We start from the raw sequence: 24,432 nt of genomic DNA, 5'->3' as shown, positions 1-24,432 counted from the left end.
AACAGCACCAGAACAAAGATCATAACAAATATACAGCACCAGAACCAAGATCATAACATATATTCAGCACCAGAACAAAGCTCATAACATATATACAGCACCAGAAACAAGCTCAGTAGATATATACATCACCAGAACCAAGCTCAGTACATATATACTGTAGCGTCCATGGCCGTGGGCCGTCAGTTCTACTCACCGCCTGATGCCCGCAGCCATGGATCTGTGAACGCTGGTCCCGATCTCCTTCCTAGGAGACGCCGCGCTCACTTCCGCTCCGGTCCGCTGTGTCCCGTAGGGTGCGCGCACGCTCGTGCCCACTCTTAAAGGGCCAGCGCGCGCACATGTAAGAAATCATCATCATCATCAACACACATGATTTCCTGGACTATAAGAGGGCCCCAGCCCATCTGATCCTTGTCTGAGTGTTGTTAGTTATCCCTAGTCTGTCTTGCAAATGGTCCCTTAGTGTTTCCCGTTCCAGTTGTTACCCATGCCCAGATACTTGTTCCTGTATCCCGTGCTGTGTACTTCTTCCTGTGCCTACTAGTTGGAGTCGTGTCTACTGCACCTGCTGTTGTTTGCCACGTCCTGTGTCATCCGCTCCGTCCTGTGTCATCTGCCATGTCCGGAGGGATTCGCCACGTCTGGCGCAACCTGCGGCACCTGCTGTCATCCGCCACGTCTGGCATTACATGCTGCACCCACCTCCATCCATGTCAGAGCTGCGGCCACTGTCTGGACTATCCAGGTACCCTTGTGCGGGACTTTGTATTGCTGGCGTTCCCTGTTTGGCCAGCTGCCTCCCCGCTACGTCGGTGCGGCATAGTTGGTCCACATACCCACAAACCGTAACATATACAGCATGAGAATCAACTCAGTACATATATACAGCACCAGAAAAAAGCTCAGTACAAAAATACAGCATCAGAATCAAGATGATAACATATATACAGCACCAGAACTAAGATCATAGATATATACAGCACCAGCACAAATACAGCTCAATGTAGTGCAACCCCTGCTACATAGGTTTGTACAGCGTAAAACTACAGCTCCCAGCATTGGCCGAACAATCATAAGGATATGCTGGGAGTTGCTGTTCCACAAAAAAACACAACTCATACCACCCATCATCTCGCTGCAGATCATACAGTGACTACAGTGCTGATTAGAGGCAGAATAAACATTTACATTAGGTGACTCACCGGTGACGTCTTCTCGAATTCTAGTTCTTTTTCTCTTTTCTTCTCCATCCGGTCCACACCTCTAGGACTACTTCTCCCGGCCACAGCCCATTTCTGCAGTTTTCCGCACAGATGTATTCAGCTTCTCACTTTTCAAACATTTCTGCACTTATAAACGAAGATAAAATTCTCATGGTGTCACACACTAAGCCGCAAAATATAATAGCGCCATACACTGCACCTCTAATTAAAATAGTGCCATACACTGTGTCCCTGATTATAATAGCACTATACACTGTTTCCCACAGTCACAGTGCTCCCTGTAGATAGTGCCCCCCATGGAGACCCCTGCAGATCGTGCCCCACATAGATCCCCCTGTAAATGGTGCCCCACTTAGATGCCCCTGTAGATATTGCCCCACATAAAGCCCCCTGTAGATAGTGCCCCACATAGAGCTCCCTGTAGATAAGGCCCCACATACAGCCCCCTTTAAATAGTGCCCTACATACAGCCCCCTGTAGACAATCCCCACATATAGCCCCCCGTAAATAGTGCCCACATATAACTCCCCTGTATATAGTGCCCCATATATAGCTCATCCCTGTAGATAGTGGCCTACATATAGCTCCCCCTATAGCTAGTGCTCCAGATATAGCTGACTCCTGTATATAGTGCCCCACATATAGCCCACCCGTGTATATAGTGCCCCACATATAGCCCACCCCTGTATATACTGCCCTACATATAGCCCACCCCTGTAGATAGTGCTCCACATATAGCCCACCCCTGTATATAGTGCCCCACATATAGCCCCCCATATATAATGCCCCATATATAGCCCACCCGTGTATATAATGCCCCACATATAGCCCACCCCTGTATATAGTATCCCTCATATAGCCCACCCCTGTATATAATGCCCCACATATATCTCCCTCTGTAGATAATGACACGCCCTTTTTATTCAAAAAAAACGAAAACTTTACATGCTCACCCTGATCCCATTCCCACGCCGTTCGGTGGCAATCCAGACCTGCTCTCTTCTGGGCAGGTTTGCTTTGGCTGAACGACGAAAGGCGTTGATTGACAGGGCAAGTAATTCTGCCCTGTCATTCAGCAGCTTTCAATGACGCAAGCGGCGTAAAGAAGTCATCGTGCCGCATGCATCGTTGAAAAGCGCTAAATGGCCGGGAACGGTGCACGGCCATTCATCGCTTATGCAATTATAGTGCAAGAGGTGGTGGCGGCGGCTGGTTTCAGTGGCGCCGCCGCCCCCTTAGAGAGGGGAATTTACTCATCCTTTGACTAAACGGACATATGAGAAACGATTCTATCCCACAGGTCGGGATGGGTTGACGCACGTTTATCGTGTATATAACTTAGTGTACTATTACATCATTTGTTATAACTTTAAAATGATCTCTTTCAGATTACTTTTACCTGAGCCATATACAAGTTCTCCCCATGTTTACTTTGGACTCCCTTTGTTCCGGTGGGTAACATACATTTTTATATTTAATATCGCCATGAGCATCGAAATTTATCTTTATAAATTGCGTCTATGTACCATAAGAAAACCAGGATGATATATAATAACAGTGTTCTTGTGACCAGAAATTTTTAATATTGAATTTTCCAACATTATGTCTCTATTCACACCGATGCGTTTTTTCAGCTACTTTTTTTTTTTACTTTGATATAATTCTAGTTATATTATCACAATAACTTTCAGAATTTATAACATAGGGACATATACTACATAATAAAATGTCACCTCTAAACAAACTATATTATATTAGGGACTATATTTATAATGTCTCATATATAATTCTCTTAAATTTGAGTAGTGAGCGATTTCACTGTTTCCTATATCATTCTCATTGACCTAGTACGATAGTTTATCACATCACGCATGCGCTGACACGCGCAGTATTTCATCTATTAGGTAATGATATTATATTAACCAAAAAGGCCGCCGATGACTACACATGTCTAATGCGCATGCGCGAACCCGCGTGATGTCATAGACATGCGCAAACGAATCCTTAGAACCCCCGAAATCAACACACACGTGAACTTGGATCCAAAGTATTACATGTTAATGTTTTTAATTGTTCACAGCTGTACATGTTTAATAACGGACACATTAATTAGCACATTATGCACTTTTCTTGTGTATTGAGAAGATATTTGTATTGATCACTGTGGATACTTTATGTATTATTATATGTGATGTCATTTATAGACATCATGGTTGTTTTTAGTCTTAGTATTAATCACATGTTAATGGGACTATTTGTTCAGCCCCCGTATATACCACTGTTTTATACACCATCAGCGTGCTTGAAAAAGGCTCCACAAATACAGCCGAAACCTTGCACAGGGGCTAAAAAAAACCACTTTTTTCACTTTGAATCGGAGTGCTGCCTATTCTTGGAAACATATTGAAAGATTTGGAACCAAAAATCGGGTTCCCAAGGCGTGCACCCATCCGTTATATGTGCTGGTGCTGCTGGACGGTGGACTCTATCTATCTATCTATCTATCTATCTATCTATCTATCTATCTATCTATCTATCTATCTATCTATCTATCTATCTATCTATCTATCTATCTATCTCTCATATCTATCTCTCAATCTATCTATCTATCTATCTATCTCATATCTATCTATCTATCTATCTATCTATCTATCTATCTATCTATCTATCTATCTATCTATCTATCTATCTATCTATCTATCTCATATCTATCTATCTATCTATCTATCTATCTATCTATCTATCTATCTATCTATCTATCTATCTATCTATCTATCTATCATTTATAATATAAATGTGTATGTAATAAAATATAATAATGTATTTTCTCCTCCATAGCCATTGGACTGGGATGAGGACATAGATGACGTGCAGGAGACAACCTATCAATCTCACATTATTGCTGGCGGGTCCTTTCAGAATCTCTGTCACAAACTCCATCAGATGACATCAAAACTACTGACACAATGACCGAACCCAATGGTCATAATAAGTCAATGGTGTCCTGGTGCCGGGGGTGTCCTTCATACCATGGATCCGGCGCTGTGTCATGCTTTACATTATAAATAATCTTATAATTATGATCTATTCACACTCCTTTATTTATTGTACATCCACTGCCAGCCCGATATACCCGTCTCATCACCTGTCCCACCCCCCATCTACTAATGATACAGCACTAGAAGATCCGCCATGACGTTCTCTCTCATTCCTCTAGACCGGTGTTTCCCAACCTTAAAACATGGAACATGTTTTCCACTCCCGGGGAACTACTACTCCCATTCCTATGTATCTCATAGAAGTTTGGTGTAAAGGAGGTAAAGCGTTCTATAATTGTATATTCTGGATGAGAAATGTTTCACCAATAACTTGAGCAAATAGAACTCTGTTTTCTATTTCTACTGTAGGAGTGACATGTATTGCTACTGTGTTCTGTGGACCCCTGACCTGGAACCTCAGGAACCATGGTTGGAAAACATTATGCTGGACACGAGTCTGGCACTCATGATGCCCACATCAGACATGGCAGAGCAGGTTACTGCCAGGCAGGTGCCACCTGAGGATTCCATGACCTCTGACATCATGTGACCTGCACACGACCAACTGCCCTTTACTTTCAACTGTCGACGGCAGCGATCGCACTGGAGTCTACAGGTAGGAAGATATTGGAGAAAATGGCGTCCAATGGACATGGAGAAGACAGTGAGAAGAGAGAAGAAGAGAAGAGGAAGAGGGAGGAGGACAGCGTCACCGGATTCAAGAAGATCATGAAGAAGAGGAGAGGAGCCAAGGACAGAGGATTGGAGGATGAGGAGCCAAGACCTGGGAGCAGCGGAGACCCTGGAACATCCAGCCCCTATGCCAGGCTTACCATCAGCCGCTTCACCATCCACCAGGTCCTGGGTAGGGGCAGCTTTGGCAAAGTGAGTATAATATCTAAATATTACATTTGAAAGGGGCAGTAAACCTAAAGTTTCTATTTTATCTCCATCATTTGTTCTCTGTTATCAGCCATGTCACGCTGGATGGATGATGATTGTAGTGTTAGTCTATGGAATGCTACTTCCGTTTTTTATTTTAGTTTTTTCCTCCCCACTTTCTAAAAGTCATAACTTTTTTATTTTTCTGCTGACATAGCCGTATCAGATTATTATTATTTTTATTGCGGGATGAGTTGTAGTTTTTCATGCTGCCATTAATGTTTCATATAATCTACTGGGAAACAATTAAAACTTATTTCGATGGATGGAGTGGAAAACAAAACAGCAATTCGTCCTTTGTTTTTAGGATTTCACTTTTTTTTAGTCAACTGAACAGTAAAAATAATGTGTTGCCTTTATTCTGCGGTCAGCACAACTACGGTGACAGCAAAATTATAACTTTTTTTTTTTTTACACTTTTTATCCAATAAAAACCATTTGTAAAAAATATTCTGAAACCCAGAACTTTTTTTATTTTTCGGTCGGTGGAGCGGTGTGAGGACTTGTTTTTTGCAGGGCGAGCTGTAGTTTTAATTGGTACCATTTTGGGTTACATATAACATTTCATCACTGTGTATTTCATTTTTTAGTGAGCAAAACAAAATGTAAAAAGTTTTTTTAATTTCGTTTTTTTTAATTTATTTTTTACGGCGTTCACCTTACGGTTAAATAACGTTCGATTTTAAACGTTTATCTTTTTTACGGAAAACAATTCATCTTATTTTTTTTTTATTTTATAAATTAGGGGTAAAGTGACTTTTTAGATATTTTTTGTATGTTCCGTACACATTTGTTTGACCATTTTTTAAATGAGTTTCTATAAATTCCACTAGAGGACTTGATGGTAAGATTGCTGGTACAATACACTGTAATATTTATGTATTGTGCTTTTAGCATCCTCCTATTAAGCCCTTCCTCTGGCATGGCTTAATAGGAGGACCAAGATGGCAGCCGTCATTAGGACCTCTAGCTGCCATGACAACTATCTATACACCGCGATCGTGTCACGTAATAGAGGTGATGGGGTGACAAAGGGAGCTTTCCCCTGAGTAACGGTTTAGATGGCACGGTTGCTATTAGTTTATACTTACATAACCATGGTGACACACCCAGTGGCGGATTAAGTAGACCATGGGCCCTGGGCTGTTACCAAACTTGGGCCCCCCTTCCGCACCGCCGCCCTGTAACAATTTTTAACACTAGCTTTTTGGGCAAGCATTAACAAATGGGTGTTACGATTCCCCTTGTCACAGGGCTGTGTCCCTACATACTGACAGTATCACACTGTGCAGGGACACGTCCTCCTGACAAGGGGAATTGTCTATCAGTCCTGGACTGCAGAAAGACTTTTTGTGAAATACAAGAATTTTCTATAATAAACATGTCAGGAGAGGTGCCAGATTTTTTATAAATCTAGTGACTCACAGGTGACAACGTCTCAGATTTTAGTATTTTTTTCCCTCTTTTCTACTCCATCCGGTCCAGAGCTCATGACGACTTTTCCCGGCCATGACTCATTTCTGCAGAATTTGCCACTCAGATGTCTTCGGCTCCTCACTTTTCCACCATTTCCACACCTATAAATGAAAATAAAGTTATCATGGTGCCACAAACTGTACCCCTAAATATAATAGCACCAAACACTGCGCGCCTGAATATAATAATACCACACACTGTAAAACACCACATACACACAGCCCCCTGTACATAGTGCCACACACAGCCCCCTGGACATAGTGCCACACATAGCCCCCTGTACAAAGTGCCACAAACAGCCTCTCATACATAGTGCCACACACACAGCCCCTGTAGATATTGCACACCCCCATAGATAGCGCCCCACATAGCCCCCTGTAGATATCGCACATCCCCCGTAGAGAGCGTTACACACAGCCCCCTATAGATAGTGCCATACAGCCCCACTGTAGAAAGCGCCACACAGCCCTCCCCTCTTGTAAATAGCGCCAAAAAAAAACCCTACAAAGAGCGCCACACACATACCACTGTGGATAGCGCTACACAGCCCCCCCTTGTATATAGTGCTACTCAGCCCTCCCCCTTTGTGCATAGTGTCACACAGCACTCCCCCTTGCATAAAGGCCACATAGCACCCCCCCTTGTATATTGTGACACAGAGCACTCCCCCCTTTGTATACAGGCCCACACAGCGCTACCCTCCCCCTTGTATATAGGGCCACCCAGCACTCCCCCTTGTATATAGTGTAACGGAGCAATCCCCCCCCTCCTTGAATATATACACAGCGATAGTCCCCCACCTAAAAAAATGTATACAGTTTACTTACCTTACCCCGTGGCGGCCGCTCCAGCTGGACGCATGTGAATCCTCCGGACTAGACGCATGCGCAGACCGGCGTGATGCAGTACTGGGAGTCTTCCCAGTGCCTTATAGGCTGCAAGCCCAACGTGACCGGCTGCAGCCTATAGTATTAATTTGTATCTAAGTCCTGAGAACTCAGATACAAATGAATGTGGCTACCGCTAGTACCGGGGCCCCCTCCGATGCTAGCGATGGCATCGGGCATGAGGGGGCACGTGCGATCATGTGCAGTTCTGCCGGCCATGGGCCCCCCAGGAGCCTTGGGCGGCTGCCCGAACAGCCCTAATGATAATCCGCCACTGCACCCACCTGCCGTCCTGCAGCCCGGCCTCCTGGGATGATGTTTTATCCCATGTGACCGCTGTAGCCTCTGATTGGCTGAAGCGGTCACATGGGAATAAACTTTATCCCAAGGGGCCGATCTGGATGAAGAAGCACAGAATTCTGGGTAAGTATAAGATTTCCCCCCCCCCCTGATTATTGCAAATGAATTGCAGCTTTTCCGCCACAAAAATGGAACATCTGCAATTTATTGCTGGTTTTATCTCCCGACTGAATTTGATGGGGAAAACCCGCAACAAAAAAACAGCGATTATGGAAATACAATTGACATGCTGCGAATTAAAAAGCCGCCCTGCAGTGCAATTTCTGAGCGTTTTTTTTTGCTTATCATTTACGCAGCGTGTGGATAAGATTTGTTCAAATGTCATCCACTCTGCTGCTACTGTCTTATGCTGCGGATTTCTCGCAACAAAATCCGTTGCGGAAAATCTGCTGAATTTACGCTACGTGTGAACTTATCCTTAAAGCGCGTGATTCTGCTCCATTCTCCCTCCTACCAACTATGACTTACATTTACGTCAGATGTCAGTAAGGCGTGAAGACCTCTCCATACAGCACCCAACAGCAGACACTGCATTACTGCATTATGCCGGTAGCTCAGCTTTGTTCTGCTGTAGGGTTCTGGGCACTACCCGACTGACCCACCTCTCAGTCCATGCCTGATCCTTCTTCTTCTCATGGGCACTCTCCATTTGTTTTCCTCAGGTGGTCCTGGCATCAGTCCCCGGCCGAAACACCTACATGGCCGTAAAAATTATCACCAAACGGGACAATGCGGACGAAATTATGAGAGAGCGGCGGATACTCCTGGCGGCCAGACACTGCCCGTTCCTATGCCACCTCTATGCCGCACATCAGTCTGAGGAACGGGCATATTTTATCACGGAGTATCTGTCCGGTGGCAGCCTGGAGGCTTTGATCAGGATGTGCGGCTGCTTGAACATCGGCAACGTAAGGCGAGTAAATAATCAGGAGACTGAGGGGGGTGGACAGAAGAAAAGGTGAGGGAGAGGTCAGATGAAGGACAATGCAGAGAATGCAGAATACAGGCTGCCATAATCAGCGCCTCTTCTCTGATAGAGACCACACACACTCCATCATAACATGATATTAGGGAATTGATAGAGGAAGATTTCATGACATTGAGACTCCGCTCTGTTCTCCCCATCAGATTCTACACAGCAGAGATGATATGTGGCCTCCAGTTCCTCCATGGACACAACATCGTCCACCGGTAAGCAGAACTTCCCCATTTTCTCCGTCTCCATTACATGCTATAAATAATGCACCCAGCTTTCCTACACTCCTGAATGGCTATTCTGCTTGGAGGTGCAGTGACCCATCCCCCGTCTCCTGGATCACTGGGCGAATTTGTCATTCTCTCTTCTTATTTCTTTGCAGAGATCTAAAGCCGGAGAATATAATGCTGGATGCAGATGGCCACGTCCGTATCATCGACCTGGGACTGGCCCAAGATGGAGTCACCGCCTCCAATAAGATCAGTGGAGTGACGGGAACGTTGGATTACATGGCCCCCGAGGTGCTTCTTGGAAAAAAATACGGCACCGCAGTTGACTGGTGGAGCCTGGGGATTGTGGTGTCCAGGATGGCAGCAGGACGCTCCCCCTTTTACAACGGCCCCGTCAGGCGAATGGCTTTCAAAGCCATCACCACCGCGAAGCCTAAATTTCCAACTTGGCTTAATCCTGACGTGAAACATCTAACCAAGAGACTGGTCCGTAAAAATTCTGAGAGGCGCCTCGGTGTGTGCGGGAACATCAGAGCGCATCCATTCTTCTCCACCATCGGCTGGGAGGAACTGCAGGAGAGGAGGGCACAGCCACCTTTTACACCATTTGTGCCCGTTCTGGAGAACCAACATCTGAAGTGGCCAGAGAATAACAAAGCCCTTCACCCCTTGTCCGGGTTCAGCTTCATGTCACCAAGCTGGACCCCTTAACATCTCAGGACAAGGGCCCAGAACTTCACGCCTCCTGACCCGCGCCTAATGTCTCTGCTGCTGTATGTCACCTCGGCTGCCCAGACCATCATCTCTCTCCGTAACATCTTCATGCCGCACCTCTGCCATCTTGCTGCTGCACCAGGGCCTTGACTTGCCATCCTCCAATCCCGGGCTGGCATCTGACATCACTCCAGCCTGAAGATCCTCTACACCCCCCAGGAGCGGCCTGTGCTTAGTTTCCATCTGGAGAGATCAGGAATAATAGCCGCATGTTGTAGTCCTGGGGCCGGAGCGGCCATTATACCTGATCTCACCTCAGCACAGGCCAGGTAAGTAATGCACCCACATCACCCACATCACTAGCATCACCCACATCACTAACATCACCACATATTAAGTATAGACACCACACTACATAATATGTATAGACACCGCACTACATGATAAGTATAGACACCGCACTACATGATAAGTATAGACACCACACTACATGATAAGATTAGACACCGCACTACATAATATGTATAGACACCGCACTACATGATAAGTATAGACACCCGCATATAGACACATAGTACATTTAGATTAGACTTTAGCCTTTGATCCTGGGATTATTCTGATCGCCATATTTGGGGTCAGGAAGGAATTTTCCCCCCTTAATATGAGGACAATTGGCTCATTCCTCAAAGGGGGTTTTCGCCTTCCTCTGGATCAACACGGCCTTAAATAGGTTTAGGATTATAGAGTAATAAGTAGTAACACACATAAGTAACATAATATAAATATAGAAAAATAATTTATAAAAAATAATTCTTAATTTAATACAATTTATAGTTTACACATATATAAATACAGTAGTTAATTAAAAATAATAATAAAAAAAAAATAAACTAAGAATTTTTCCCTATATTACACATCAGCCTTTGATCCTGGGATTTATGCCGACCGCCATATTTGGGGTCAGGAAGGAATTTTCCCCCCTAATATGAGGACAATTGGCTCATTCCTCACAGGGGGTTTTCGCCTTCCTCTGGATCAACACGGCCTTTAGCTAGGTTTAGTATAATAGATAAATAGATGACACATACATATACACAGTATATAATAATAGTAGTCTTAATACTTATATAATAATTTCCTAATAATAAAATATAACCTTCCCTTATCTATAAATAAAATTCTCCTTTTACCCCCTACATCTTTGTGCTTGTTGTTATTCCCATTGGACGTCTATGTTGTAAATGTTGTATAGGTCTCAATGTCTTATTCTCCAGGTTTTACCCATTTAGAGTGTAGCTAAACGTTTGACAAACTTCTGACATGTCCGAACAAACACGAAGCGGCGGAGCGATCACACAAGTGCTTCAGCTGCTTCATTCTAGCGATTGGTGGGGGTCTCAGTGCTCGGACCCCCACCAATCTAACCTTCTGACATGTCACTATGACATGTCAGAAGTTTGTCAAACGTTTAGCTACACTTTAAAGGTATATGCCAGATTTAAAGCCCAAATGTGGTGTGAACAGAGTCTTACAGGGGTTGTTAGGTTTTTACAATACCGTTTTGCTAGAGGGGTCCCGTAATCTCTGGGGGAACTTAATACAAGAGTTTAATTTCCCTACACTCTCTCTAAAGGGTTATTAAAGTATTAGGCGGGATTCACACGACCGGGTGGTTCCCGAGCCCGAGTGTCGGCCAGTAAAATCTGCCATTTTGTCCGGCCGGTTTGCATTAAGTTTTGCATCCATGCCGGGCCGGGCAGATCCGGACAGTGACATCAGCGGCAACTCCTGAAGGGGAATCCCCATGTGTTCGGGGATTCCGCTTCAGGAGTTTCCCCTGATGTCACTGCCCAGATATGGACAGAGACATCAAGCGCTCTGTCCAGGAGCGGAATCCCCGAAAACACGGGGATTCCGCTCCTTCAAGGAGCTAAAGTGCGGCTAGCACATAGCAGAGATACCTCCCCGCTCTGCTATAGTGGCGTCGCTACAGTAGTAGCAGCCGCAGCAGCAGCAGCTGCAGCTGCTAGCGTCGCCATCGAAGGTGTCGCCGGGCCAGGGTGCTTTTAAAACAAGCAGGGGAAGGGAGCCAGCGCAGCGCTCCCTTCCACCTGCTGTACACCCCGGCACTGCCACACAGTGTACAGCGATGCCATTCGTCCGAATGGCTTTAACTCCTCCTCCTCACATGCACTCTGCGCTGTGAGGAGGAGGAGATAGAGCGCAAGCGCCGGAAAACCCGGCCATCACTCGGGACACATCCCGGTGATGGCCGTGTAATACCCGGCCCCATAGACTTCTATGGGAGCCGGGCGGCCGGGTACCCGGCCGAAGATAGAGCATGTCCTATTTTTTGACGGCCGGTTTTCCCGGCCGTCAAAAAATCAGTCGTGTGAATAGCCCCATTAGGGGTCTATTATTCCTAATGCAGCCGGGTGCCGGCCGATTTATGAACGGTCGGCACCCGGCCGGGAAACCCTGCCGTGTGAATGAGGCCTTACACAGTTCTAAAATCACCAGGCTGTGCATGTAGTACATGGATGTGTTGATCCTCCTTAGCAGGAGATGATGTTTGTAGCTCCTCTCCATTCTGGCTAATTAATCAGGTTCCTGAACAGGGGAACCCACACTATTACACTAAAATTCCCTAATAGGGCATTTGAAAATGGGTTTTCCAAACCAGAAAACAGCTTTAATGGTTATATAATGATAAGTGAGAGTTTGTTACAATGTATCAGTGCAGGAGAGAGCTGAAGTACAGGCTATTTAGATTGTGGAGGATTATCTAAACTGGATACATTGAATGGGGCACAGTGGGAGATGGAGGATCGGCTACAATGCTGCCCCCTACAGTCAGGGCCCTCACCTCATGGATGCTCCTGTTACCAGATCCTACACACCAGAGATCAACATTCATGAAGAAGAAAAATCCCCTGCAGAGACGTCCACACCGAGAGATCCAATAGGACTGGTCTATACAAGGAGACTTCATATCCGGGAGCATATTTACAGCCAAGCCCCATATAATAAATACTTCATTCCTGTATACATGAGAAGTTCTACAACTTTATAATATAATTTATGTTTCAATTACTCACCATTTTCAAGATCTGTTTGCTGTCAGTGAATGAGGACGCTCTTGCTCACATTCAGATGCAGTAAACCTGTACATCGCTAGTCCTGCTCTCAGCTAAGAAACATAAAGTAGATTAGGAAATTGTAGATCTTTTCATTTATACAGCAATTAAGCTTTAGTTACATAAAATCGGAAAACACACAGGTAGAGGACTCATTATCGGTAGTACTACAGTGATCTGGTGCCCGCAGGTATCTAATGGTAAATACGGCCCTGGTGAGTACCTCACCTTTATGTGTCTATATGTGACAGGGCATAAAATGTCATATAGGAAAAATCTTAAGAAAGAACTTACCACACGGGGATCATATATGTTATGTCGCTGGAAGAAACCTGCAGCACCGGCACCAATGGAACAGGAGGATGAGGAGGCGTCGACGCCACTGAATGTGCCGTCCATCAACGCCATCGTCCCACGCGTTTCACTCCACCTGTGACTCTGCCGACTAATGTGAATACTGACTAAACACAAACACTGACCGGCCTCTTCACTAGTCTCTATTGTCATACAGCCGCCTTCGGTAGAGAATTTACCCTAATCCAGTGGTGGTGAACTAACCCTAATCCACTTACAAGTGGTTTCCAGTAGTCAGTGGTACATATAGTATCCAAAGTCTGACAGCCAGTGGTATATAAAGTATCCACAGTCTGTTGGTTAGAGGCACATATAATATCCAGAGTCTGGTGGTCAGTGGTATATATAGTATCCACAGTCTGGTGGCCAGTGGTACATAAAGTATCCAGAGTCTGGTGTCAGTAATATATATAGTGGCGAAAGTCTGGAGTATCCAGAGTCTGGTAGCCAGTGGTATATATAGTATCGAGAGTCTGGTGGCCAGTGGTATATATAGTATCCGGAGTCTGGTGGCCAGTGGTATATATAGTATCCGGAGTCTGGTGGCCAGTGGTACATAAAGTATCCAGAGTCTGGTGTCAGTGGTATATATAGTGCCAAGAGTCTGGAGTATCCAGAGTCTGGTGGCCAGTGGGATATATAGTATCCAGAGCCTAGTGGCCAGTGGTATATATAGTATCCAGAGTCTGATGGCCAGTAGTTGTCACGAAGGGTCTGTGGACCCACTGAGCCGTACCGCCTTGGCGGTAAGGCAGCTGGCCAACAGGGAGCAGGTGAATGTCTATAGTTCTATAGGTACCTGTGGCAGCTCAAACAGCAGCAGGGCAGGCTCGGCTGGGACTTAGGTAGCAGGCGGACGTAGGGTGAGGTGAAGCAGGTCAGACGTGGATATAGCACGGCACGACTTTGGCACAGCTCAGTGCTAGACCAGGAAGGTATGGATTGCTAGGAACAGGAACTGGAAACAGGTATAGGGACAGGGACTGGAACTGGAAACTCACTAGGAGGCCATCACATAGACAAACTAGGGAACACAACAACGCTCAGGCATAGAACTAGGGGGCTGGACCCCTCTTATAGTCCAGGGTACTCACGGGTCAAAGTTCATCAATGAGGTCCGGTGCGCGTGCTGCCCCTTTAAGAGCGGGCGCACGCACCCTACCGGGTCCGGCAGAGGTAAGTGGACGCGAGCACTGGCGTCTCCTGAGGAGGAGGCTGAGGCCAGCGCTTGCCGACTCGTAGCTGCGGCTGTCAGTGGGAGGTTGGAGCTGAAAGCCCGCAGCCACGGACATTACAGTAGTACATATAGTATCCAGAGTCTGGTGGCCAGTGGTATATATAATATCCAGTGTCTGGTGGCCAGTGGTATATATAGTATCTAGAGTCTGGTGGCCAGTGGTACATATAGTATCCAGAGTCCGGTGGCCAGTGGTGTATATATAGTGTCCAGAGTCTGGCGTATCCAGAGTCTGGTGGCCAGCGGTATATATAGTATCCAGAGTCTGGTGGCCAGTGGTATATATAGTATCCAGAGTCTGATGGCCAGTAGTACATATAGTATCCAGAGTCTGGTGGCCAGTGGTATATATAATATCCAGAGTCTGGTGGCCAGTGGTATATATAGTATCCAGAGTCTGGTGGCCAGTGGTATATATAGTATCCAGAGTCTGGTGGCGTTACCTACAGGGGGGGCTGTATGGCGTTACCTAAAGGGGGGGCTATATGGTGTTACCTAAAGGGGGGCTGTATAGCGTTACCTACAGGGGGGCTGTATAGCGTTACCTACAGGGGGGCTGTATAGCGTTACCTACATGGGGTTGTATAGCGTTACCTACAGGGAGGGCTGTATAGCGTTACCTACATGGGGGGCTGTATGGCATTACCTACAGGGGGGGCTGTATGGCATTACCTACAGGGGGGCTGTATGGCGTTACCTTAAAGGGGGGCTGTATGGTGTTACCTACAGGGGGGCTGTATGGCGTTATCTACAGGGGGGGGGCTGTATGGCATTATCTACAGGGGGGCTGTAAAGAATGCACTATCTACAAGGGGGGGTTGTGTGACACCCAGGGGAGGGGGGGCCCAGTCAAAAGTTTGCTATGGGGCCCAGTCTTTCCTAGTTATGCCCCTGCATATAGTATCCAGAGTCTGGTGTCAATGGTATATATATAGTGTCCAGAGTCTGGTAGTCAGTAGTACACATAGTATCCACAGTCTTGTGGTCAGTGATATACACAGTATACAGAGTCTGGTGGTTCATGGTCCATATAGTATACAGAGTCTGGTGGTTCATGGTCCATATAGTATCCAGAGTCTGATGGTCAGTGGTATATATATATTATCCAGAGTCTGGTGTCAGTGGTGTATATATATAGTATCCAGAGTCTGGTGTCAGTGGTATATATATGTATATATATATATATATATATATATATATATATATATATATATATATATATACATATAGTGTTCAGAGTCTGGTGGTCAGTGGTAAATATAGTATCCAGAGTCTGATGGTCAGTGATACATATAGCATCCATAGTCTGATGGTCAGTAATACATATAGCTTCCAGAGTCTGGTGGTCAATGGTACACATAGTATCCAGAGTCTTGTGGTCAGTGGTGTATATAGTATATAGAGTCTGGTTGTCAGTGGTACATATGGTATCCAGAATCTGGTGGTTCATGGTACATATAGTATCCAGAGTCTGGTGGTTCATAGTACATATATTATCCAGAGTCTGGTGGTCAGTGTTATATATAGTGTCCAGAGTCTGGTGGTCAGTGGTATATAAAGTATTCAGAGTCAGGTGGCCATGGGTATATATAGTATCCAGAGTTTGGTGGTCAGTGGTATATATAGTATACAGAGTCTGATGGTCAGTGGTACATATAGTATCCAGAGGCTGGTGGTCAGTAGTACATATAGTATCCAGAGTCTGGTGGTCAGTGGTACATATAGTATCCAAAGTCTGGTGGTCAGTGGTACAAACACTAGCCATAGTCTGTTGGTCAGCAGTATATACATAATTTGTATCCAGAGTCTGGTGATGAGTGGTACATATAGTATCCAGAGTCTGGTAGCCAGTGGTACATATAGTATCCAGAGTCTGGTAGTCAGTGGTATATATAGTATTCAGAGTCTGGTAGTCAGTGGTACATATAGTATCCACAGTCTGGTAGTCAGTGGTACATATAGTATCCAGAGTCTGGTAGTCAGTGGTACATATAGCATCCAGAGTCTGGTAGTCAGTGGTACATATAGTTTCAGGGGCACTTTGTGACAGGAGTGTTGAGTACTGGAATTATATGCAGTTTAGCCTTTCCCAGTGCCCTGATTTGTGGGTTTGAGCACAGCCTGCAAGGAGAAGGAAAAGCCTCCAACCCTCAATTCCTTAACCCCTTCCCGCTCCTTGACGTACTATTACGTCATGGCAGCTGTATCGTTCGCGCTCCATGCCGTAATAGTACGTCTCGGGAGTAACGGCCGTTTCGGCCGTCCTCCCGACACATACAGGAGCTGTGACGCTGCTGTCTTGTTCAGCAGCTGTCACAGCTCCTACATCGGGGACCGATCGCTGTTTTCCCTCCGATTAACCCCTTAAAAGCCGCGTTCTATAGAGATCGCGGCTTTTTAGGGGTTAAGCTGCCATCGCCGGCCTGCTACGCGATAGCGGCCGGCGATGGTGACTATGGCAACCGGACACCAAACAATGGCGTCCGACTATGCCATAGACGGAAGCCTAGTGGGTCCTGACAACGTCAGGACCCACTATGCTTGCTGTCAGTGAGTAGCTGACAGTTCTAATACACTGCACTACGCATGTAGTGCAGTGTATTAGAATAGCGATCAGGGCCTCCTGCCCTCAAGTCCCCTAGTGGGACAAAGTAATAAAGTTAAAAAAAAGTTAAAAAAAGATGTGTAAAAATAAGAAAATAAAAGATTTAAAAGTAATAAAAGTAAAAATCCCCCCTTTTCCCTTATCAGTCCTTTATTATTAATAAAAATATATAAACAAACAAATAAACTATACATAATTGGTATCGCCGCGTCCGTAACGGCCTGAACTACAAAACTATTTCGTTATTTATCCCGCACGATGAACGCCGTAAAATAAAATAATAATAAACCGTACCACAATCACAATTCTTTGGTCACTTCACCTCCCAAAAAATGGAATAAAAAGAGATCAAAAAGTCGCATGTACCTAAAAATGGTACTGTTCGAAACTACAGTTCGTTACGCAAAAAATAAGTCCTCGCACGGCTTTATTGATTGAAAAATAAAAACGTTCTGGCTCTTAGAATAAGCGAACACAAAAAGTGAATGATTGTTTACAAAACGTATTTTATTGTGCAAACGCCATAAGACATAAAAAAAAACTATAAACATCTGGTATCGCCGTAATCGTATCGCCCCGCAGAATAAAGTGAATGTGTCATTTATAGCGCACGGTAAAACGCTGTAAAAAAAATAGAATAAAAAAACAATAGTAGAATTGCTGTTTTTTAGTCACCGCGCCACCTAAAAATAGAATAAAAACTGATCAAAAGCCACATGCACCCCAAGAAAACTACAATGAATTCCTCAAGGGGTCTAGTTTCCAAATTGGGGTCACTTTTGGGGGGTTCCCAATGTTTTGGCACCACAAGACCTCTTCAAACAGGACATGGTGCCTAATAAAAAAGAGGCCTCAAAATCCACCAGGTGCTCCTTTGCTTCGGAGGCCGGCGCTTCAGTCCATTACTGCACTAGAGCCACATGTGGGATATTTATCAAAACTGCAGAATCTGGGCAATAAGTATTAAGTTGCGTTTCTCTGATAAAACCTTTTGTGTTATAAAAAAAATGGTATAAAGAGGATTTTCTGACAAAAAAAAAAAGTAAATTTCACCTCTACTTTGCTCTAAATATCTGTGAAACACCTAAAGGGTTCATAAACTTTCTAAATGCTGTTGTGAATACTTTGAGGGGTCTAGTTTCTAAAATGGGGTGTTTGATAGGGGTTTCTAATATATGGGCCCCTCAAAGCAACTTCAGAACTGAACTGGAACCTAAAAAAATACATTAATGAGGCAATACTTCGCTTCTTACATTATACTGATAATGAGCCGTGCCCACCCCGAGATGGCCCCAGTTTTGACCGTTTGTATAAACGGAGACCCCTATTAGACCGTTTCAGTGCCCGGTTTTCCCAAACATACACCCCCGAGAAGTGTATTTCTATTGCTGAGTCCCTGGTACATTTTAAAGGGAGGGTTCAATTCCGCCAGTACCTGCCGGGTAAGAGGGCAAGGTATGGCATGAAGATGTATAAGCTGTGCGAGAGTGCATCAGGGTATACCTACAGATTTAGGATATATGAAGGAAAGGCCACCCCCAAACCAGACTGCATCCTGGACTACAATAGGTACATGGGAGGGATGGACTTGTCAAATCAAGTCCTGAAGCCCTACAGCGCCATGCGGTGTGGTATAAGAAGCTGGCCGGGCACATCATACAGATGGCTTTGTACAATGCGTACGTGCTACGTCGATGTGCAGGCCAGAGGGGAACTTTCCTGGAATTTCAAGATCTAATCTTTAGGGACCAGGAAGGGGGGGCACCCAGTACTTCTGGAAGCGAGGCCACACGCATCGTACCAGGGCAACACTTTCCAGGAGAAGTTCCCAAAACCGGTGGAGAGGGAAAGAGTCAAAAGAGGTGCAGAGTCTGCTATAAGAGGGGGATAAGGAAGAACACAATATACCAATGTGACACGTGTCCCGAAAAACCAGGGCTCTGTATAAAAGATTGTTTTAAAATGTATCATACATCCCTTGATTTTTAATTTACCCTGATGCACTCCGCACAGCTTACCCCCCTCATCTTTCCCTTCTGAGCCCTGCCGTATGCCCAGGCAGCTGATAACAGCCACATGTAGGGTATTGCCGTACCCAGGAGATCACACATTACAATTTAAGGGGTGTATATCTCCGGTGGCGCATGCTGGGCACAATATATTGGACACTGAAATGGCATATATATATATATAAAATTGCAAATCTCACACTGCACCATCTGCTGCGCATTATCTTTTACACAGTACCTGTGTGGTCAAAATGCTCACTACACCTCTAGATGAATGTCTTAAGGGGTGTAGTTTTTAAAATGGGGTCACTTCTCGGGGGTTTCAACTCTACTGGTACCTCAGGGGCTTCTGCATACATGACTTAGCACCAGAAAAGCTCCAGTAGGCCAAATGGTGGTCCTTTCCTTCTGAGCCCTCCCATGGGCCCAAACGGCAGTTTATCACCACAAATGGGGTATTGCCGCACTAAGGACAAATTGGGCAACAAAATGGGGTATGTTGTTCCCTGTGAAAATAAGAAATTTTGATCAAAAATGACATCTTATTGGAAAAAATATCATTTTTTTAATTTCACAGCCCAATTCAAATAGGTGCTGTGAAAAAACTGTGCGGTCAAAATGATAACAAAAACCATAAATGAATTCCTTGAGGGGTGTAGTTTCCAAAATGGGGTCACTTCTGGCGGGTTTCCATTGCTTTGATACCTCTGGGGCTCTGCAAATGCGACATGGCACCCGAAAACCAATCCAGCAAAATCTGGACTCCAACAAACACATAGCGCTCCTTTCCTTCTGAGGCCTCCCATGGGCCCAAACGGCAGTTTATCACAACAAATGGGGTATTGACGCACTAAGGACAAATTGGGCAACAAAATGGGGTATGTTGTTCCCTGTGAAAATAAGAAATTTTGTTAAAAAATGACATCTTATTGGAAAAAATATCATTTTTTTCATTTCACAGCCCAATTCAAATAGGTGCTGTGAAAAAACTGTGCGGTCAAAATGATAACAAAAACCATAAATGAATTCCTTGAGGGATGTAATTTCCAAAATGGGGTCACTTCTGGTGGATTTCCTTTGTTTTGATACCTCAACACCTCTTCAAACCTGGCATGCTGCCTAAAATATATTCTAATAAAAAAGAGGCCTCAAAATGCACTAGGTGCTTCTTTGCTTCTAGGGCTTGTGTTTTAGTCCACGAGCGCAGTAGGGCCACATGTGGGACATTTCTAAAAACTGCAGAATCTGGACAATACATATTTAGTAGTATTTCTCTGGTAAAACCTTCTCTGTTACAGAATTTTTTTTTATAAAATTGAAATTCAGCAGAAAAAATGAAATTTGCAAATTTCATTTCCACTTTGCTTTAATTCCTGTGAAATGCCTGAAGGGTTAAAAAACTTTCTATATGCTGTTTTGAATACTTTGAGGGGTCTAGTTTTTAAAATGGGGTGTTTTATGGGGGTTTCTAATACAAAGGCCCCACAAAGCCACTTCAGAACTGAACTGGTACCTTCAAAAAAAGGCTTTTGAAATTTTCTTAAGAATATGAGAAATTGCTGTTTATGTTCTAAGCCTTGTAACTTCCAAGAAAAATAAAATAATGTTCAAAAAACGATGCCAATCTAAAGTAGACATATGGGAAATGTGAACTAGTAACTATTTTGGGTGGTATAACCGTCTGTTTTTCAAGCAGATGCATTTAAATTCTGAAAAATGCAATTTTTTGTAAATTTTCTCCAAATTTTGCAATTTTTCACAAATAAAGACTGAATATATCGACCAAATTTTACCACGAACATGAAGCCCAAAGTGTCACGAGAAAACAATCTCAGAATCGCTTGGATAGGTTTAAGCATTCCGACGTTATTACCACATAAAGTGAAATATGTCAGATTTGAAAAATGGGCTCTGAGCCTTAAGGCCCAAACTAGGCTGCGTCCTTAAGGGGTTAAGGGCTCTTGCACAAGACCGTGTGTGATGCCCGAGTCCCGTCCATGGTCCTTGAAAAGATAGGGCATTTTCACAACCCGATTCACCTACTGCAGTGAATGAGTGCATGGAAACTATCGGTTGCCACTCGGATGCTGTGAAAAACGACCCGAGTGGCACTTGGTAATTTGCCTGATGAATCCAGGAGAGTAACATTGGGGAGTTCCCTGGATTCCTGTACACATAATGTATATTATATATGGGACAGGTTACAGGCAGGGGCCAGAGTCATATAAAAAGTACAAGGCACCCAGCTTGTGTATCGTCACCTAAATGTTGGGAGTGATCGGTATGAAACTCCTCATATTCTTGTTCTTATTCTCAAAGATGTTCTGCAGTAGCTAAGAAAGGTGTGTATTAAAAGATCTAGTCTATTTTCAGAACCTGGAGAAGTGCTTTGAAGAGGGGATAGGAAAGCTTCATGTCAATCATTGTCTATTGTCTAGTTTTCTTCCAAGTCAATACATTTTTGTAAGTGCCAGCATTATTTGATGTTTTTATTTCCGTGTTTTTTTCTCTCGGGCAAACGAGTGCCGTAGGTTTCTTCTGCCTCCTATTGATTTCAATGGGAGGTCAAAGGTAGAATCCACTCAAAGAAAGAGCATGCCGCTTTTTTTCCCGTGAGCGGCCAAAACTGTCCGAAACCGCTTCTGCCTCCCATTGAAGTCCATGGGAAGCAATTTGGGCCATTTTTTAGTGCTGACATAAACTCTGTGTGAACTGGCCCTAAAAAAGGCAGAACCCAGACCCCTAATAAACACAGACCCCAGACCCCCTAATAAATACAGACATCCTAAAAAATACAGACCCCCTTATATATATAGACCCCAGACCCCCTAATAAATACAGACCCCAAATCACATTATAAATTCAGATCCCAGACCCCTAACACATACAAACCCAAGTCGCCCTAATAAACACAGACCCCAGACCAGACCCCTAATAAATACAGACCCCACACCATCTAATAAATAGAGACCCAAGGCCCTCTAAGAAATACAGACCCCAGACCCCTTTATAAATACAGACCCCCATATAAATAAACTCAGGATGAAGCAGCCACACACTAGGGCGGGTCCACACAACCTGGTAGAAGAGAGATCGATGCACATTTAACCCCTTCCCGCCCCATGACATAATAGTACATTAAGGTTAATCACTGTTGATTTATTTTTCTTGTGTTCTCTAAAAATAAATGTAAAACTTTGTAAAGTTCCTTCAAATGTTTCCTACAAGATCTAGGGGCCGATAATGAATGAAGATGATTGGAGGAACCTAGAAGAATGGACAAAATCCAGAATAAGGGAAAACACCTGACAAATCTCCTGTGTAACAGAGAAACAGCTAAAAATTAGAAGTAATAAGGAGATATGAACGTCACTACATTCTACACGAGATACGGGGGTCAGTGGTTATTAGGGGTCCTGAGTCGGCTCTAGTGTCAGAGGCTTTAGCAGACATTGCTGGGCCCCATAGAAAACCTTTCAATGGACCCCCAAAGTGGTTACCAGCTCGATGTGAAAGTTAGGGTGAGGACACACGTGCATAAATACAGCACCAGAAGCAAGCTTAACACATAATTACAGAACCAGAACAAAGCCCAGTACATATGTACAGCACCAGAACAAAGCTCATACATATATACAGCACCAGAAGCAAGCTTAATACATCATTACAGAACCAGAACATAGCCCAGTGAATATGTACAGCACCAGAACAAAGCTCATACATATATACAGCACCAGAACGAAGCTGAGTACATATGTACAGCACCAAAACAAAGCTCAGTACATATATATAGCCAGAACGAAGCTGAGTACATATGTACAGCACCAGAACAAATCTCAGTACATATATATAGCCAGAACGAAGCTTAGTACATATGTACAGCACCAGAACAAATCTCAGTACATATATATATATATATATATATATATATATGGCCAGAACTGAGCTTAGTACATATATACAGCACCAGAACCAAGCTCAGTAGATATATATGTAATACCAGCAAAAATACAGCTCAGTACAGAGAACATTTGCAAAGTAAGTAAACCCCTGCCATATAAGTTTGTACGGTGTGAATCTACAGCTCACAGTATGGCCTCAACCATGGTAAAGATATGATGGCAGTTGCTTTTACAAAAAAGGTAGGCATCTCACAGGTGGCATCTACTCAGATTTTAGTTGTTCTTTTTCTCATTTCTTCTCCATCCGCTCAAACCTCCATGACGACCTCTTCCGGCCATGACTGATTTCTGCAGAGTTTGCCGCTCAGATGCCATCATCTTCTCACTTTTCGAATACATCCACACCTCTAAACTAAGACAAGAAAATCACGGTGCCACACACTGTGAATCTGAATATAATAGTATCACACACTATGCCTCAGAATATACTGCCACACACAGTTAAATAAAACACCACACACACGATGTGTCCCCTGGAGATAGCGCCCTTCACAGTACACTCTGTAGATAATGCCACTCACAGCGCCCCCTGGAGATAGTGCCCCCTGGAGATAGTGCCCTCAGGAGATAAAAATACAAAGTCCCCCCCTGGAGACAGTGCTTTCTAGAGATAGTGCCCCCTGGGGATAGTGCCATCTGTAGATAATGCCACTCACAATGCCCCCTGGAGATGGTGCTCCCTGGAGATAGTGCTCGGTGGAAATAGTGCCCCCTGGAGATAGTGCTCCCTTGAGATGGTAGCACTCACAGTGCCCTCTATAGACAATGCCACTTTCAGTGCCCCCTGGAAATTTTGCCATTTGTAGATGATGCCACTCACAGTACCCCCTTTATATAGTGCCCTCTTTAGAAAGCGCCACAATGCCCCTTTGAGATAGGGCCACAATGTCCTAAGGACGCGGATACAATTGAGTGCAGAAGGACCAGTTCTGGATCCTGGTTCTCCCCGGTTCCCTGAACCGACAGTAATTTTAACAAACAGGTCGCAGTCGCATAGCGTTTTATGCCACGAATTTGCAACAATTGCAGCACAATTTGATAAAAATGTGTAAACAGAACTTTAATGGCCGCACGATTTAGTAAAGTGCTTCTTATGTGTGGACTTCAAGGTGCTGGAATAGACAAGTAATGCAGATGTGTGGTATGTCTATGTGCCGCGTCCATGACGTATATCTTGCCAAAAACATTACCATTTACGGTTATTCCCTCACAAAAGATATAAATATATAAGTAGGCATTAAGGGTATGTTCACACGACCTATTTTCAGACGTAATTCAG

The 24,432-nt window shown here is 44.4% G+C and overlaps 1 protein-coding gene and 1 long non-coding RNA gene across 3 annotated transcripts in view; one reads left to right on the top strand and one right to left on the bottom strand.

The window, feature by feature from the left end:
• Window positions 1-13,039, bottom strand: part of LOC142665733 (uncharacterized) — an 85,156-nt gene extending 72,117 nt beyond the window's left edge. Inside the window, exons 1-2 of the long non-coding RNA XR_012851555.1 lie at window positions 12,948-13,039; window positions 6,632-6,783 (exon numbers count right to left, since the gene is read on the bottom strand). This is a non-coding gene — a long non-coding RNA (uncharacterized LOC142665733). The remainder of the gene's footprint in view (window positions 1-6,631; window positions 6,784-12,947) is intronic.
• LOC142665729 (protein kinase C delta type-like) lies at window positions 4,270-11,036 on the top strand. Of its 2 annotated transcripts, none has more exons than XM_075845480.1 (4): window positions 4,270-4,543; window positions 4,634-5,149; window positions 8,592-9,120; window positions 9,288-11,036. In XM_075845480.1, exons 3-4 carry the CDS (start codon window positions 9,023-9,025, stop codon window positions 9,844-9,846), a joined length of 657 nt encoding a protein of 218 aa, XP_075701595.1. In that variant the 5' UTR covers window positions 4,270-4,543; window positions 4,634-5,149; window positions 8,592-9,022; the 3' UTR covers window positions 9,847-11,036. Both variants share the same exon structure in this region, with proteins under 2 accessions (XP_075701595.1, XP_075701596.1).
• Window positions 13,040-24,432: the final 11,393 nt, after the last annotated feature.

Source organism: Rhinoderma darwinii, chromosome 13, assembly GCF_050947455.1.
Source record: "Rhinoderma darwinii isolate aRhiDar2 chromosome 13, aRhiDar2.hap1, whole genome shotgun sequence".
In the NCBI taxonomy this organism is placed as follows: Eukaryota; Metazoa; Chordata; class Amphibia; order Anura; family Rhinodermatidae; genus Rhinoderma; species Rhinoderma darwinii.
Note: the sequence above shows the minus strand (reverse complement) of the source record. Positions and strands in the feature narration are given on the sequence as shown.